The sequence below is a fragment of the Onychostoma macrolepis genome, chromosome 09, assembly GCF_012432095.1.
Source record: "Onychostoma macrolepis isolate SWU-2019 chromosome 09, ASM1243209v1, whole genome shotgun sequence".
NCBI classification, from domain to species: domain Eukaryota; kingdom Metazoa; phylum Chordata; class Actinopteri; order Cypriniformes; family Cyprinidae; genus Onychostoma; species Onychostoma macrolepis.
Genome location: NC_081163.1, coordinates 25,321,128 through 25,335,645, shown reverse-complemented (window position 1 = coordinate 25,335,645; position 14,518 = coordinate 25,321,128). Strand labels below are relative to the sequence as shown.

Sequence of the window (14,518 nt, the reverse complement as noted above, 5' to 3'; positions counted from 1 at the left end):
ACGAATTAAATGCTTAACCAGTAGGGCTTTAAAGCAGATGCAGATAATGTACTTTTGTGATTGTGAATAAGTGCAGTGTCCCGTGAGAGTAACTCTACCGCTGAGTTAACACTGATCTGAATGTATGTTGCGTTGTACAATGTATTGATACGGCGGCGCCAGAACTGCAGCTGATAGTATGTGTGCTGTTGCACAATACAACGATATTTCTTCAAAAGCAGATCGTGGAGATATTTTTATCATCCGTGATCAAAAACCTTCATATCGCACACCCCTACCCTCGGCAGAAATCGCAGACCGGGGGGGCGGGGGCACCGGACTGCAAGGGCACTTTAGCATCGGACCTTAAAGGGGCAGGGGCTCGAGCCCCCCCATGCACACCACTGTCAGCAAGGATGCATTCAATTGCTCAACAGTTACAGTAAAAAGTTGCATAATGTTGATTTCAAACAAATGCTGTTATTTTAAACGTTTTATTCATCAAACAATCCTGAAAAAAAAAAAAAAAAAAAAATCACGGTTTTCACAAAAAATATTACGTGACAACTGTTTTCAACACTGATAACAACCAAAAATGTTTCTTGAGCAGCAAATCAGCATATTAGAATGACTTCTGAAGGATAAGGTGTCAGGTGTTTGACTGGCCAAAGTCAATGTCATCCAATCTACACTAGCATCCAGAGAAATAATTAACTTCAAATTACACTCAAATTCTCCTAAATACAACCCAGAACTGCTCTGACTAACTACAGGATATCTACTGACAAATCTGAAATCTGAGTCTTTCCGGAAGGCATTTTAACAGCCACTTACATTTGAACAAATCACTGAATTAAATTAAACTGTCTCATGTAACGTGATACGGCATAACAATTTTGAAAAACACCAAAATCATACCAAATCAAATTAAAAAAAACAAACAAAAAACAAATCAAAACACCAAACAAAACAAAAAAAACATACCCAAAACCAAACAAAACCAGAAACAAAACAAAAAAAAAACAGTGGCATCATAGCAACCACTCTGGTGGCAAGTGGCATGCACGGTTTCTTTCTTTGTCCACACTTTCTATTTTCTTGTTCCCTTGCTGATATGATCTCTAATGTACTGAGACTGAGTAAATCTGGCCCTTTCTGTGGATGTGCGTTTAATGTAGCTCAGAAAATGGCTGCATTGCTGGAGTGTGAAACCTCTTCAGCTGCACTTGAGTGTCGGGATTTTTTCACAAGAGCTCAAAGACTGCACACACACTCATTTATACAGAGTCAGTGTGTGGGTGCGTGATGATTGATTAGTCTGGACTGCAAAAATGCACCAACATCAGTCTCGGCATTCTCGCTGTGTCCATCATCATCATCATCCATAATGCATCATCCCAGAAGAATGGCATTCCTGAATAATTTGAACAGTCGCCTTACACTTGAATCATGGACAGTAGTCCCTTTGCCACACATACAACTGAGGTTCAGTTCCTCGACAGTGAAATTTCATTCGGGGTGGTGTGGTGTAGTGGTTAAGGTTCAGTGTTATGGCCTTAAGGGGATTCAATCTTGCAGTCACCAGCAATCAACTCATTGTGTTCTTGAACACTGAATTGAAGACAATGAACTTCAGATTACTCCAGAAACCGAAACTGTAGTAAGTTCAAGACTACTGGTTGATTAATATGGCTGATATGATATATAAAGGGCAGTTTGGTTGTAATTGGGCTATATAATGAATGTGTTTTGCTGCAATCAAACAAATAAATTTACTCAATTCACAAAATCACAAACATGTTTTATCCACTAATAATGCTGACATTGATTTGTACTTAAAACATCTAGTTAAACGCTAAAAATACCAATGGCCCAGCTGAAAAATCAGCTAATTATCACTGATAACAACATTAAACATTAAACTTAAAGAAAAAAGAAAAAAAAAAGGAGGGAGATAGAAAAGGAAAGAGGTACTTACTGAGACAGGAGCGTTTGGCAGCAGCACTGGCCCCTCCACTGCATAGATTCCCCCCACGATGAACCAACTCTAACTCCAGATTTGTCCTGAGAGAGAGAGAGAGAGAGAGAGAGAGAGAGAGAGAGAGAGAAACACTTTAGCTGAAGCCTATATAATGCCTTATAAAAGTATTTAAATATACAATACAATACGTATTTGTAAAGCACATTTAAAAACAACCGAAGTTGACCAAAGTGCTGTACAGAATGGAATAAAAAAGACTCCGAAATAAAATGAATAAAACAAGACTATCAAATTTAAAACACAACAATAACAAAACAACAACTGAACCAATGATCAAGGGGTATCAAAAGCGAGAGAGAATAGATATGTCTTTAGAGCAGACTTAAAAGCAGAAATAGAGGGTGCTAATCTAATATGAAAAGGTAGACTGTTCCAGAGTTTCGGACCTGCAGTTGCAAAAGCGCGATCAACTTGTTTAGTCTGAAGAAATGATGTCTGAAGTTGACAATGGAACTTTCTGACTGTATTTTTTACATTTATTTTTCAGTGTTTTTTTTTAGTGTAATTATTTTTTTAGTGTTAATATTAGTGTAATAAAGAATCCGACATTATGTCCTTTATACACACAAACAGATGAATCGGAGATGTGCCAAAATCAGAAAATCCAGAGACTGCAATCTGTCTAGACTAAATTCAAGTGTTTCAAATTAACAGCATACATGTGTCTTACAGAAGCTTAACAAAATCTTAAAAGCCTCCTAGAAGAGAAGAGAGCGTAGGGAGGAGAAAAAGAATGAAACAGGTAATTTCACATAGATAATGCACTGGTGTGAGCTTCCACCTGCCTGCCACTGATAAGTGACAGAGCGAGACAGCTGCTCACAGACACAGACAGACAGAAGGAAAGAGAGGTGTGGAGGGGCTAATGGCCTGAGAGTCATCATCTCGCTAAAGACAGGACAGAACCAAAGATGCTGTAGTGGGAGCAGGTGGACAACCTGAAATCACTGAACTGTCAAGATGAAGTTAACAGACTAAACAAAGATACCATCATCCAGTACAATGTGATCAGATACAGCCAGACAGACAAAACCACAAAGAAATAAAACAGGGTTCCCACTCTTTTATGAACACCAGATTTAAGGACTTTTTAAAGCACCATTTATTTTATATCAAGCACCTATCAAATTCACACCCCAGCATATGTAGCGTCATGAAAGACATCTTACAGTACTTAACATTTTACTTAAACTTAACATTTACATTAAAAATTTCAGAGTAATGAGGTTTTGAATGTGTAGGTTTCATGAAGTTACACCATTTTGAGCAGTCGTGTTCAAAGGAATTTTGAATTTCTCAAATATTGATAAAAATACATATTTTTGCGTCAAACTGGTTTTTGCTGTAATTCTTGTAAAGGATTTAAATTTGAATGAATTTCTAAATTTTTAAATTAATAAAAAGTGGTTAAACAGGGCTCTACGCTTACTTTTCTTTTTAGGAGCACTTGTGCTCCCAATTTAAAAAAGAGAAATTCAAAAATTTCAGAAGCACCTTCTAATCAATAATCAAAAATTCTTATCAAATATTAGCCTTCCCATTACGAGACGACATTTGACACCTTAAAGTGATCTACAGGGAATTTTGTAATAGCATTTTCCTAAATTTATTTAAAGTGTCATCTTTTGTCAAATTCAAAAAATTATATTTATAAGCTTTTTCAAAATTTCTAATTAAAACAACAGAATAAAAACAAGTAGAATAAGAACAAGTTACCAATCAAATGAAATAAGTATTTAAAAAATAATTTGTACCACAGTAGGACACAAAAGTGGCTTGTAGGTGTATTTTCAGATGGTTTAATGAGGCTCAGTGGTCGCATGAGTGCAATTAAATTTATAACTTCATGTTGAGGTTAATGTTTTAATCATAAAATTTTGAATATAGATATATATTAAATGATTTAAATAACAGAAAAGATACTTTAAAATGAAAGTAAAACTGCCAGTAGGTGGCAGCAAGTCACTGATTTTACCACTGAATCATTCATTCAATTGATTCGTTCGAACGGCTGATTCATTCAGGGACGAAGCAAGTGACCAAGTGACTGTCTTTATGAATGGGTAATTGAATCAGATTTGTTTAAAAATGCCCATTCATACATAAATGAAACAACTCTGTGTTTGAATGGAGATGCGTAGCGGCTCAGCTGTTACTTTGATTGAAACTATTTTCCTTAACGAAATAGAGCAAAATCAGGCAATTGTGTTCAGACAATGCAAGTCACTTAATATTAACTTCTTGTTCAATGAACTGTTGTATTAAATCAATATCATTTGCAAACTCCCTTAAATCATTAAAAGCTGTCACTCTCCTTCGTTCATCGCGATCTCACAAAGTTCCATTATAATCAACGCAGCTCTCTACACTGCACAGTGAATCTCTTATTTACAACCTGTCTACACTTTGTTTGTTATAATGAGAGGATTTGTGAGCTTGCAGAACTCAGCATTGAACAAAACGGCGTTTTGAGCAGTGAATGGATTCTGATTAACATTGTGTTCAAGGAATCAACAGATATGTCTACTCAGCACTACAAAAACGCGTTAGAAACCTTTGAAGTTCCCCTCAGCGCAAACACAAATATGCTGATTGGGTCATTTGCACTGGTGCTCCTAAATATTTTGTCATAGTCGCACGCAGTAGTTTTCAGTCGCAAATTCACTGCATCTCCATAGATTCATGCAGGGCTGCGCAATGTGCGCATGCTAAGATTTTCTCTCGCGCTACCCCATCTCCACCCCAGTTATTAGTGCTGTTTCGTTTTGTCTTGTCTTTGACATCGCACATAGTAAAATCTTTGAAGCAGCACCATTCTACTAAACAAAATTTATTTCAAGCACTTTCAAGGACCTATATTTGTTTTCAAGTACTTTCCAGGCCTTGAATCCATGTGTCTGATATTCAAGTACTTTCAAGAAGTGTGGGAACCCTGTAAAAGAACAAACCAGTCACAACAAACGAACACTCAAAAATAGAAGAGAATAAAAAGATGACCAAAGAAAAAAATATATAAGACTAGCACAGAATGAAAGATACAAAGAACAAAGAGAAGAGCACAAGCTGAAAACGTATACAATAGAAAAAAAGAAAAAAGAAAAAAAGGATGGAACAAACCAAAAAAACAAACCAAAAAACAAGCAAACAAAAGACAGTGAAAGAAGCAAAGAAGAACAAACAAAAGAAACAAAAAAAGAATGGAAAGAATTTAAAAACAAATAAACAAACAAAGGAACAAAGGAACGATTCAAAGAACAAAAAAGCAGATAATGTTTAATAAACCCATGTGGACAAACCACTGATCTGAGAACAAACTATACGTCAATATGCGATCTTTTCCTTTTGTCAATGATGCTGAATTAACACACATTTCACAAGCAACACACTTCCTCCGGGAAACAACTGCTACCAAAATGGATTGAACTTCCTTCTAATGGCACACATAATGAGAAAATTCAAGCTTATATATATATATATATATATTTTTTTTAAATGCATTTCATGGCTCTTTCTTACCTGGCCACAGAGTACATGAAAAGGAAGTCATTGTCAGGTGACCCTGGGTTCTTCCCATAATCCATGTATTTTTTCTGCGTGGTGTTTTTAATGTCCTTTATAACAGATTCCATCTCTTTACTCAGATTTGACTCCGCCTGGGAGAAAAAAAAGAAAAAGAAAGCAACTTTTTGAAGGCTTTGTTTTTCAGAGCAGAGTTTAACGGCCTGACATGCAAGTCTATGATACTAGCTTGAGATTTTGTGTTATGAGATGTTAAACCACAGCAACGTTTGGCGGGGCATGAAGCATCACATGGAGGTGAGTGGCATACCAGTTCTTACTCTGAATCAGGATGGAGGGATGAGATGCATAGAACAGAAGAGAGGGGAGGGGAGAGCGCTCAAATAAATACCAGTATGGGATCTCTCTGCTTTAGGCTGGCGCTTACTGGGAAAATGCCCAGCTGCTCCTGAAGGTCCTCCACTTCCTTCACCAGTGTGGACATGCTCTTGTTACTGGGCGTATGCCAGGCGCCAGTCTCCATCCCACGCCCAGGTCGACAGGGCAAAACACTGTTGGCGAACTGACGACACAGCGGACAGGTGAACTCGCCTTTATCCACAGAAAACCCCTGAAGAACCTGATCGTTCTGAAAACAAACAAATACGACACTGTTCATTAATAGGCAGTAGAGCTACACGATTAATCGTTAAAAGATCGCGATCTCGACTCAAACACCCACGCGATCTCATTTCTAAATGACAGCGATTCACCCGTGTTTATTACACCTTTGAAAAAAATCATACTGGAACATTTTAAATCTGTTTTGCCGCTGACACAGAGAGAGCAGTTATCATGTTTAGGTAAGAAACAGCTTCACAAACAGTCTTTTCAAACACAAAGTATTATTTCTGTCTTACAATCATTCATATTATCACTGAAATACAGGGATAAACGTTTATAGTTTGGATATAAACACTGATGTCTATGCTAGCGATCAAAATATAGCAAATCACCTTTTGAAAATAACTGGCGCTTCAAATAATGTTTGTCTTGATTACAGTATTTCTCCACTAGATGGCGACAAGTGACTGTTATGCATTTGTCATTGAATCATTCATTCAAAAATGCTGATTTCATCCAGTAATGAAGCAAGTATTCATGAGTCATATAATGAGTATATCAAGTATTCATGAGTCATTGAATCCTTCATTCAAACCACTTTTTCACAATTTTAATAGTAAAAATTGGTTTATTATTTTTTTGAATAAAGGGAGAACAACAGTGTGCAGATCTTTTTTTCTATTATTTGATGTACGTTTTGATCTTGCACCTGGCCAAGACATTTTTGGATGTGCGTGCTCTGACCCTTCTTTTTACGTGCAATTAATATTTTGTCACAATTTGGTTGTGTTTTTGTGCAAACATTTTTTATTTTTTTTAAACTTAAGCACTTGTGTCGATACTGCACATCAGTGTTTCAAAACCTTTTTTTTTTTTTTTCAAGAAAAGGGTTTTTAATGCAAATAAATGTGGTGTCACATGACAAAATCAGCCTAACAGTGAAACAGCTAACAAAATCTAAATTCTAAAAACAAAATTAATCATGTTAAACAAATGTCTGTTAAACCTTAAAACACACTCAACTTAAAAAGAAATGGGAGAAGGAAGGAGGATGGTTATAACAGAGGAAGAATGGACAATAATATGGAGGCATCAATGGAAATGCTCCAAGGCACAGATATGGAGGGAGTTTGGCTGGAAAAGCTTGATAAGATATTTTATTACGCCTTCTCAGAAATCACACCATGGTAGTAATTTTTCTTTATGTTGGAGAAAATGTGAAAATCAAAATGCAAACCATTATCATATTTTCTGGGACTGCTGTTATTAAGGGCTAATGGAGAGGAATACATACTGCCCTACAAGTTCTCTTTAAATGTGTGATACCCTTTGACAGTAAAATTTTATTTTTTGGATACATAGCCCAGGAATGGTTAAAAAGAGATAAATATGTAATGAATATATTGTTGGTGGCTGTTAAAAAGAGTTTTATCAAAAAAATAGTTGTCACCAGAGAGTCCTACCCTAAATGCATGGATGGATATCACAAAGCAAATTTATAAAATGGAGCAAATAACAGCATTTGTAAATCATAAAATGGAACATTTTGCTTTGCACTGGGAAAAATGGACCAAATGTGCAACATCTCATAGACCTGATTTTATCCTTTAATTAAAATTCTGATGTAAAGAAAGATCACTCCCTTTATGAACATAGTTTTTTCTTTCTTGCCCTTTTTATTGTTTTTGTTTTTCGTTTTCCTTCTTAATATGTACACAACATATGTAACCTGCGAATGTATATATGGGCACATTTAGGGATGTACATATGTGTGAATGTGAGTACAGATACATGCATGCTTAAATAGGAGTGTATCCAGATGTATAATGTCTGATGTGCATCTGATGAAAGTGAAACGTTAATTTGAGAAGAAGAAAATAAATCTTAAAAAAAAATGAAAGGAAAGAAAAGAAAAACATTTTTCAATGCAATGAGTATTTTTATTGTCTCATGAATACTTTTTGCACACAGGACAAGATTAATTTGTATAAAGTCAGTTGAATAAAGGCAGTTGTATGCAGTCTTATCATATGAGCAACTGCTCCATTTCAGTGTCATCTTCCGATACTTCTGTCGCAAGCTTTTTTCATGCATTTTTTTTAACTTTGTTTATAAAACAACAGCGCAAATGCAAGTGGATGGAAACTTGGCATATTTTTATTTCTGTTTTCATTCGGAAGGCAAAAACTAAGTCAGACTGCTTAGCAAATTGCATCATTTTAACCAATCAGATTGGAGATGATAACTGTTTAAAAGGAAGGTCTTCCCATTTTTGTTTAATATGCATCACAGCCTTGGGTGTGTCACTTGAGGCTGAGACTAAAGTGCTGATAACTCTACAGCTAAAAGGACAGCCCTGCTTAACCCCCCTCTCTCGCTCTGAACATCATTGTCTGCTTATGTTACAGATTATTAAGCAGATGTTGATGTCAGACTGCCCTTATTAGCATAAGCACAACGCTTCCCTGAAAGGTTCAGCTGAGAAGAAACAGTGGTGCATGAACCTCTAGCAGAACAGAGCAGAGCCTTAACTAATAGTCACTTAATAAGTTAAAGCTCTTTACAGTATAGTCTTCAGTATAAAGAGCTGATGGATTCTTACCCGTAAGGACTCCATGTAGGACTTGTGACAGTCTATATGCAGAGTGTGGCCACACGTCTGCACATACACACCCCCGTCCCAGCCAATAGACACAGACTGCAGACATGAACTCTGGGAAATTAAGCATAAGAAATTTAAAAATAGAACTAACATCACTAAAAAAAAGATAACATTACATTTTGATTGTATTAAACTCTTTAAATAAAAATAAAGCTTTAGTTTGCAAGGTGAGGATAATGTAATACTATAATAATGTACAATAAGAATGTTTCAAGCTGCTGTAAAATGGCTTATATGCGCACATTTTTGATGTCACAGCTGAATTCAATATTAATGCAGCAGCTTTAAACTATCTACAGTTGGGATAATGAGCTCCATTACCTGGCAGAATAATTGTTTATTGTAATTGTTCATTTTATAAAAGCAATAAGACACCCAAGTGATTTTACTACATGCCTAACAACCCATAGCCATGGTAATCTCACTGTAATGCATTGGCCTCTTGTGGTTCATTGCATTATTAAAGTATGTATGTAACCCTAATGAAACTGTGTGCTTAGGGAGTCATATTGTATTTATATGCCTCAACAAAAAACAAATGTTTTAGAATGAGTGTTTATATGCGGTACATACATCTCTAAAGTAGCGTTGCATAAGGGACAGCCTAACATCATGGGTCGCTCCACATGTGTCCTCAGGGTAGATATGTTCCTCATCCGTAGTAGGCAATCGCTTTGGTGTGTCACTACGACAGCGGTGCCCCAACACTGAAATACACACACATACACACACTCTTTAGAAATGGCAATCATATGCTAATTAGCTGCCATCGTCACATTTATGACATTCCCCATTTGCATACTATAATGAAGTACCATGTCAAAGTCAAAACTGTAACGCACGTCACACTGCCTCCAAGCCCCACAATACTGAATACTCAGCAATAAAAATTAAAAATAGACCAAATCAGCAGCCTGTTATTCCATCAAATCTCCAAGAACTGATTTTCCAACTCTATAGGGTCAGGCAAGATTGTTACAAACACAGCAAAATTATCATATTGACCTTGAGGCATTTCAAGAATACTAAAGTCACAAATCATAGACCAGTGATTATTCAGAAATAAAAACAGATTGTTAATTTTATCACAGGACTGGGGTGGGAGAAGACTACCTGCGAGTATACCTGCTAAGAGTTCACAACACTTGATAAATGAAAATTAAACACTGTTGTTAAAATGAGTAGTGCAAAGTGGGTGGATTTAATGTCATGGGTGGGTTAATGTAGAGTTAAAGAGCTCCAGTGATCTGGACCACTCTAATCTGCCACCTGCAGATGGAAAGCTGTAATGCTACACTCTTGTCCTACTGCCTGTTATAAACCTAGAATAGAATAGAGAGAAAACTTAATTTAACTCAAACAAAAACACAGCAGTGATGTTCGGTATGTTTAATGTACTGTGCTACTTTAAAACTATCTATTGTGAAAAGCACTATACGGATAAACATAAATGTACATTCAGGACTATAAGTGCAAAATATTGAATGGATTACAATCGTACAATATGCATTTTTGGTTTGGGATGAGAAAATCATGACAATTTTCAGTTTTTGGAGATCCTTGTTCAAAGTGTTTCTTTAAAATGTCAAACTGGACATTATGATACAAATAGCAGACTTCTCTCTAGTGACCTATGCATCATGACTTTAAATATGGTGTCTACTTGGAAGACATTTAGAAAACAATAGCTAGTATGGCAACACAGGCAACCATGAAACTGACTGGACCTCCATAATATGCACAGTCCCTCAGGGCTCAATCCTTGAACCTCTCATGTTCAATCTGTATTCGCTCCCACCAGGCCAAATAACACAATACAACAAAATTGCTAATCATAGACATGCAGACTAAAGTCCCAAGTAAGTCCATACATTGCATTGTGCATTGCTGCATTGTCTATTGCTGCACAGTTTCTTTAAAACACAAAACAGGGGATCCTCACATTTAGCAATAAACAGAACATACTAAATGAATGCTTACCTTGAATGCTTAGAGATGCTACTTCCAAATACTTAGTCCAGGATCTAAGTTAGTTGGGGAAGTTTAGCTACCTAGTGTTATTGACAACAGGTTCCATTACAGAATCCCTCATATTATCTTATTTAATGTCAGCCTAAACCAGAGTCAAACTCAGTTCCTGGAGGGCCGGAGCCCTGCAGAGTTTAGATGCAACCCTAATTAAACACACCTGATCCAACTAATCAAGTCCTTCAGGCTTATTTGAAAACTACATGCTTTGTGTGTTGGAGCAGGGTTAGAACAAAACTCTGCAGGGCTGCGGCCCTCCAGGAACTGAGTTTGACACCCCTGGCCTAAACTAAAAGAAATTTAATTAACCTATACTTACATATGTATGTGAAGTTGAAATCAACCTCAACGTTGCTTTAAAATGCATCGCTAGATCTCCTAACTGAAGATCATGTTCCCTTCGCTAACGGACTTCTGGAAGGGCCCTTCATGAAGGGATTCAGTTGTTCACTTTTGTTTGGAATGTCCCTACAAATGGCGTTCCCTTCTCGAAGTGGCAAAAAAGCCATTTGGAATTTGCCCATTGTTTTTTGAGCATACGCCCAACGCCTAGCAACGACTCAAAACAATGCGATGCGGTGCTACACTTCTCGTCCGGTGTGTGACCGGCTTTAGAGACACTAAAGGACACCAATATTGACCACTGCTGAAATAGTATTAATATTATTTTATTAATAATAAAAGGTGCGTGATACCTGATGAAGCCTGCAGCAGTACCACTAGTCCTGTGGGTCTGTCTTCAGTAGATGGGCCGCTCTGACCACAGATCACACAGTCATACAAAACTTCTGAGTCTAGAGGTTCTGCCGAGCCCATGTCCATCACTGCATCTGTTTCAGGTGACTCTATTAAACACAAAATCAAACAAATCAACAGTCAGATAAACAAAAAAGAATTACTGTATATAGAGCACATCTGAGATCACAAGATTTCCCTTCAAATAAAAGGGCAACTACAGTGTGCACACAAATACTCTACAGCATTTTAAGACAGCAAAGTCTGTTCCAAAATAAATTATGCTGCCTTTCGAGATACTTTATTTTGAGCAAATTCTGTGCATCCCTCACTCAGGTGGCAATCGCAAAACGCACTGCAAAAAAAAAAAAAAAAACACTGACAATGAGTTGAGAGAAATGTTGATTACAAATAATTATATTTCATTTAATAATGAAATGTATTGAAAACAAATCAGTAGACATCAAGACAGCTGACTAGATTTTAAAGCAAAGACGAAGAACCCATTAGGGATACTTTCCCTAGGTGATCAATACATTCAGTTTAAGATATTGACTGCTCATAGAGAGTCCAGCACAGTTTGAAGCTCCACAGAAAAAAATAAAATAAATTCTATAGATAGAGTACCTTTGTACATGAATGTGGCTATCATTCATTACCGTGGCATCCCACTGCACCATGGCCCCATCACAGTACTTTTTTGTAAGGGTTTGATGTTTTACACAAAACCAAAACACCAAGCATGAGAGTATGAGAAAACGGGTGTAAAAATGCAAAAAATGAACATGAATTACGAGCGCAGTATATTGGCAAAACTTAATTAGTTATATAATGTGGATATGAATTACTTTTTTGCCCTCTCCTGGTTAAATTAACAAACAGTTAATGGAGGTTCGGGCGGTCATGCATTAAAAGCAGTAACAACAGAGCTAACGTAGTGTGAACCCTGTTTTTGTATGGCATGTGCGATATGAGCAGAATATTCTGCTATCTGTAAAGGTTATAGTATCCTAAAACTGTTCATGCGCCTAAAACTTTGTGATTAGCCTGTGTCATAATATGGCTATACAACATCTGCTGTAATTAGATAAAAGTAATGACAGAAATATAGAAACTCAAGTGAAGAACAGATACTCCCACAAAAATACTTAAGTACTGTAACAAAGTATTATTGCTTTGTTACATTACACCACTGAAAAAAATTTGGGACGTATTGCATATAGTTACTCATTATAATGAGCAATGTAATATTTTCCATCGCTTTAAAAGTAGCATTCCCAGTCACAAACACTGCCGATATGTGCTATTCTGGACTGATATATTCATGGTGATTAATTACCTTTTCTAAATCACTCCTAAATGTTAAAGAACATGTTCAATTTAAGAGCAAACAGAGGCTTTGTAAATGTCACCATGTGTTTTGACTGATTTATAGCTTTAGGTGCTCAGACAGAGAAGTGTATGGGGAAATGAAACGTTTGTGTTGGAGAGTTAATTTGACAGTGTTTGCCTGAGGCGGCCTGCCTGGAACTGCTGTCCTCTAACACTCCCGTCCCAACTCAACACTAAAATACAAAACACTGTGACAACTAGTCCTCATATGCGGACAATTCATGACATTTATACACCGTAAAACAGGTCAAAATCTCAAATATCATGATGGTGAAACTACTTTTTGTTGATTTCAATCATAATTTCATTCAAATTCATCTACCTGTTTTTATCCAGAAGTACTTGTTCATCAAAAACACACAAGCATACACCAGGTTCACGGTTCAAACTCAAGCGTTAATACAGAGGTCTGCCAGTCAACACAGTCAAGCTCTTATTATACAGTGAAAAAGCTTAATGAAGCAGACCACTAGATTACCAACAAATAAAGTAATTAAGACAAAGCAATTAAGCAGCAAATACAACTTAATTGAAACAGGAGACGTTTTCATAGCAATAAAAAGCAATGTGTGAACTCAGAGATTTAGGACATTGAAATTAATCTCTTTTTATAATTTTGGGTTTGTAATTCAAATCACTGTGTTTCTGGGGGTAGCAAAAGGGCAGCTGAATCCTATAATAAATGTCAAACGTTAATGGGCAATTGTTATTTTCAGCAACAAACAAATAAATAGAAAATTCTAAATTTGAATGCTTTTGTGTTCTCCCCTGAGAAAGTTGGTTCACTCGTCAAAACACTGAAATATAATTTTTCCTGTCACCTAATATTACTTTCCAAAACAAAAGCAACGAAAGCAAGCAAATGAAAGTTTCTGGGGGGGGGGGAATGCAAAAGTTTTGTGAGCGAATGCAAAATTTTGTGGTTCTTGTTTGAAGTCATGTAGACCAGTGGTTTTCAAACTTGTTCCTGGGGACCCACATCTCTGCACATTTTGCATGTCTCCCTAATTTACACGCCTGATTCAGATCATCAGCTCATTAGGAAAGTGTTCCATGAACTCAAATGAGTGTGTCATAAGGGAGACATGCAAAATGTGCAGAACAGTGGGTCCTGAGAAACGGGATTGAAAACCACTGATGTAGACAACAAAGGTAGTGGCTATGTGAGACTATTTTGGCTCTCAAGTAGGGGTGTGCGATATATATCGTCTGCGATAATATCGTAATTGTTTTTTAACGATGTGCAATTTGAGATTATCGAGTTTTTTGCAAAAACCAAACAAAACACCTACGGCGTACACGCATACATTACGTGATGAAGTCTAACATTAGTGGGTTAAACAGTGCACACATGCATTTAGAGTGTGTTCTTTCACTGCATGATTCAGTCTATTAAAAATGCATTAAGAAAGATCACAAAATTCAAGATATGAGGGCAGAAAATGTACTGTACATATTTCATATAGTTAAAATCACACGAAGAGTGACCTTTTTTTTTTTTTTCAAAAATAAGCAGGATTACAAATGAGATACTGATTTTATACAACGGTTCAATAAAC

At 36.5% G+C, this 14,518-nt stretch overlaps 1 protein-coding gene across 1 annotated transcript in view; it reads right to left on the bottom strand.

Moving 5' to 3' along the window:
- Positions 1–14,518, bottom strand: part of ubr3 (ubiquitin protein ligase E3 component n-recognin 3) — a 74,494-nt gene that overhangs the window by 19,980 nt on the left and 39,996 nt on the right. The window contains exons 25-30 of the mRNA XM_058786447.1: positions 11,528–11,677; positions 9,378–9,511; positions 8,745–8,855; positions 5,967–6,167; positions 5,537–5,673; positions 1,958–2,043 (exon numbers count right to left, since the gene is read on the bottom strand). Of these exons, the coding sequence (XP_058642430.1) occupies positions 1,958–2,043; positions 5,537–5,673; positions 5,967–6,167; positions 8,745–8,855; positions 9,378–9,511; positions 11,528–11,677 (819 nt within the window). The remainder of the gene's footprint in view (positions 1–1,957; positions 2,044–5,536; positions 5,674–5,966; positions 6,168–8,744; positions 8,856–9,377; positions 9,512–11,527; positions 11,678–14,518) is intronic.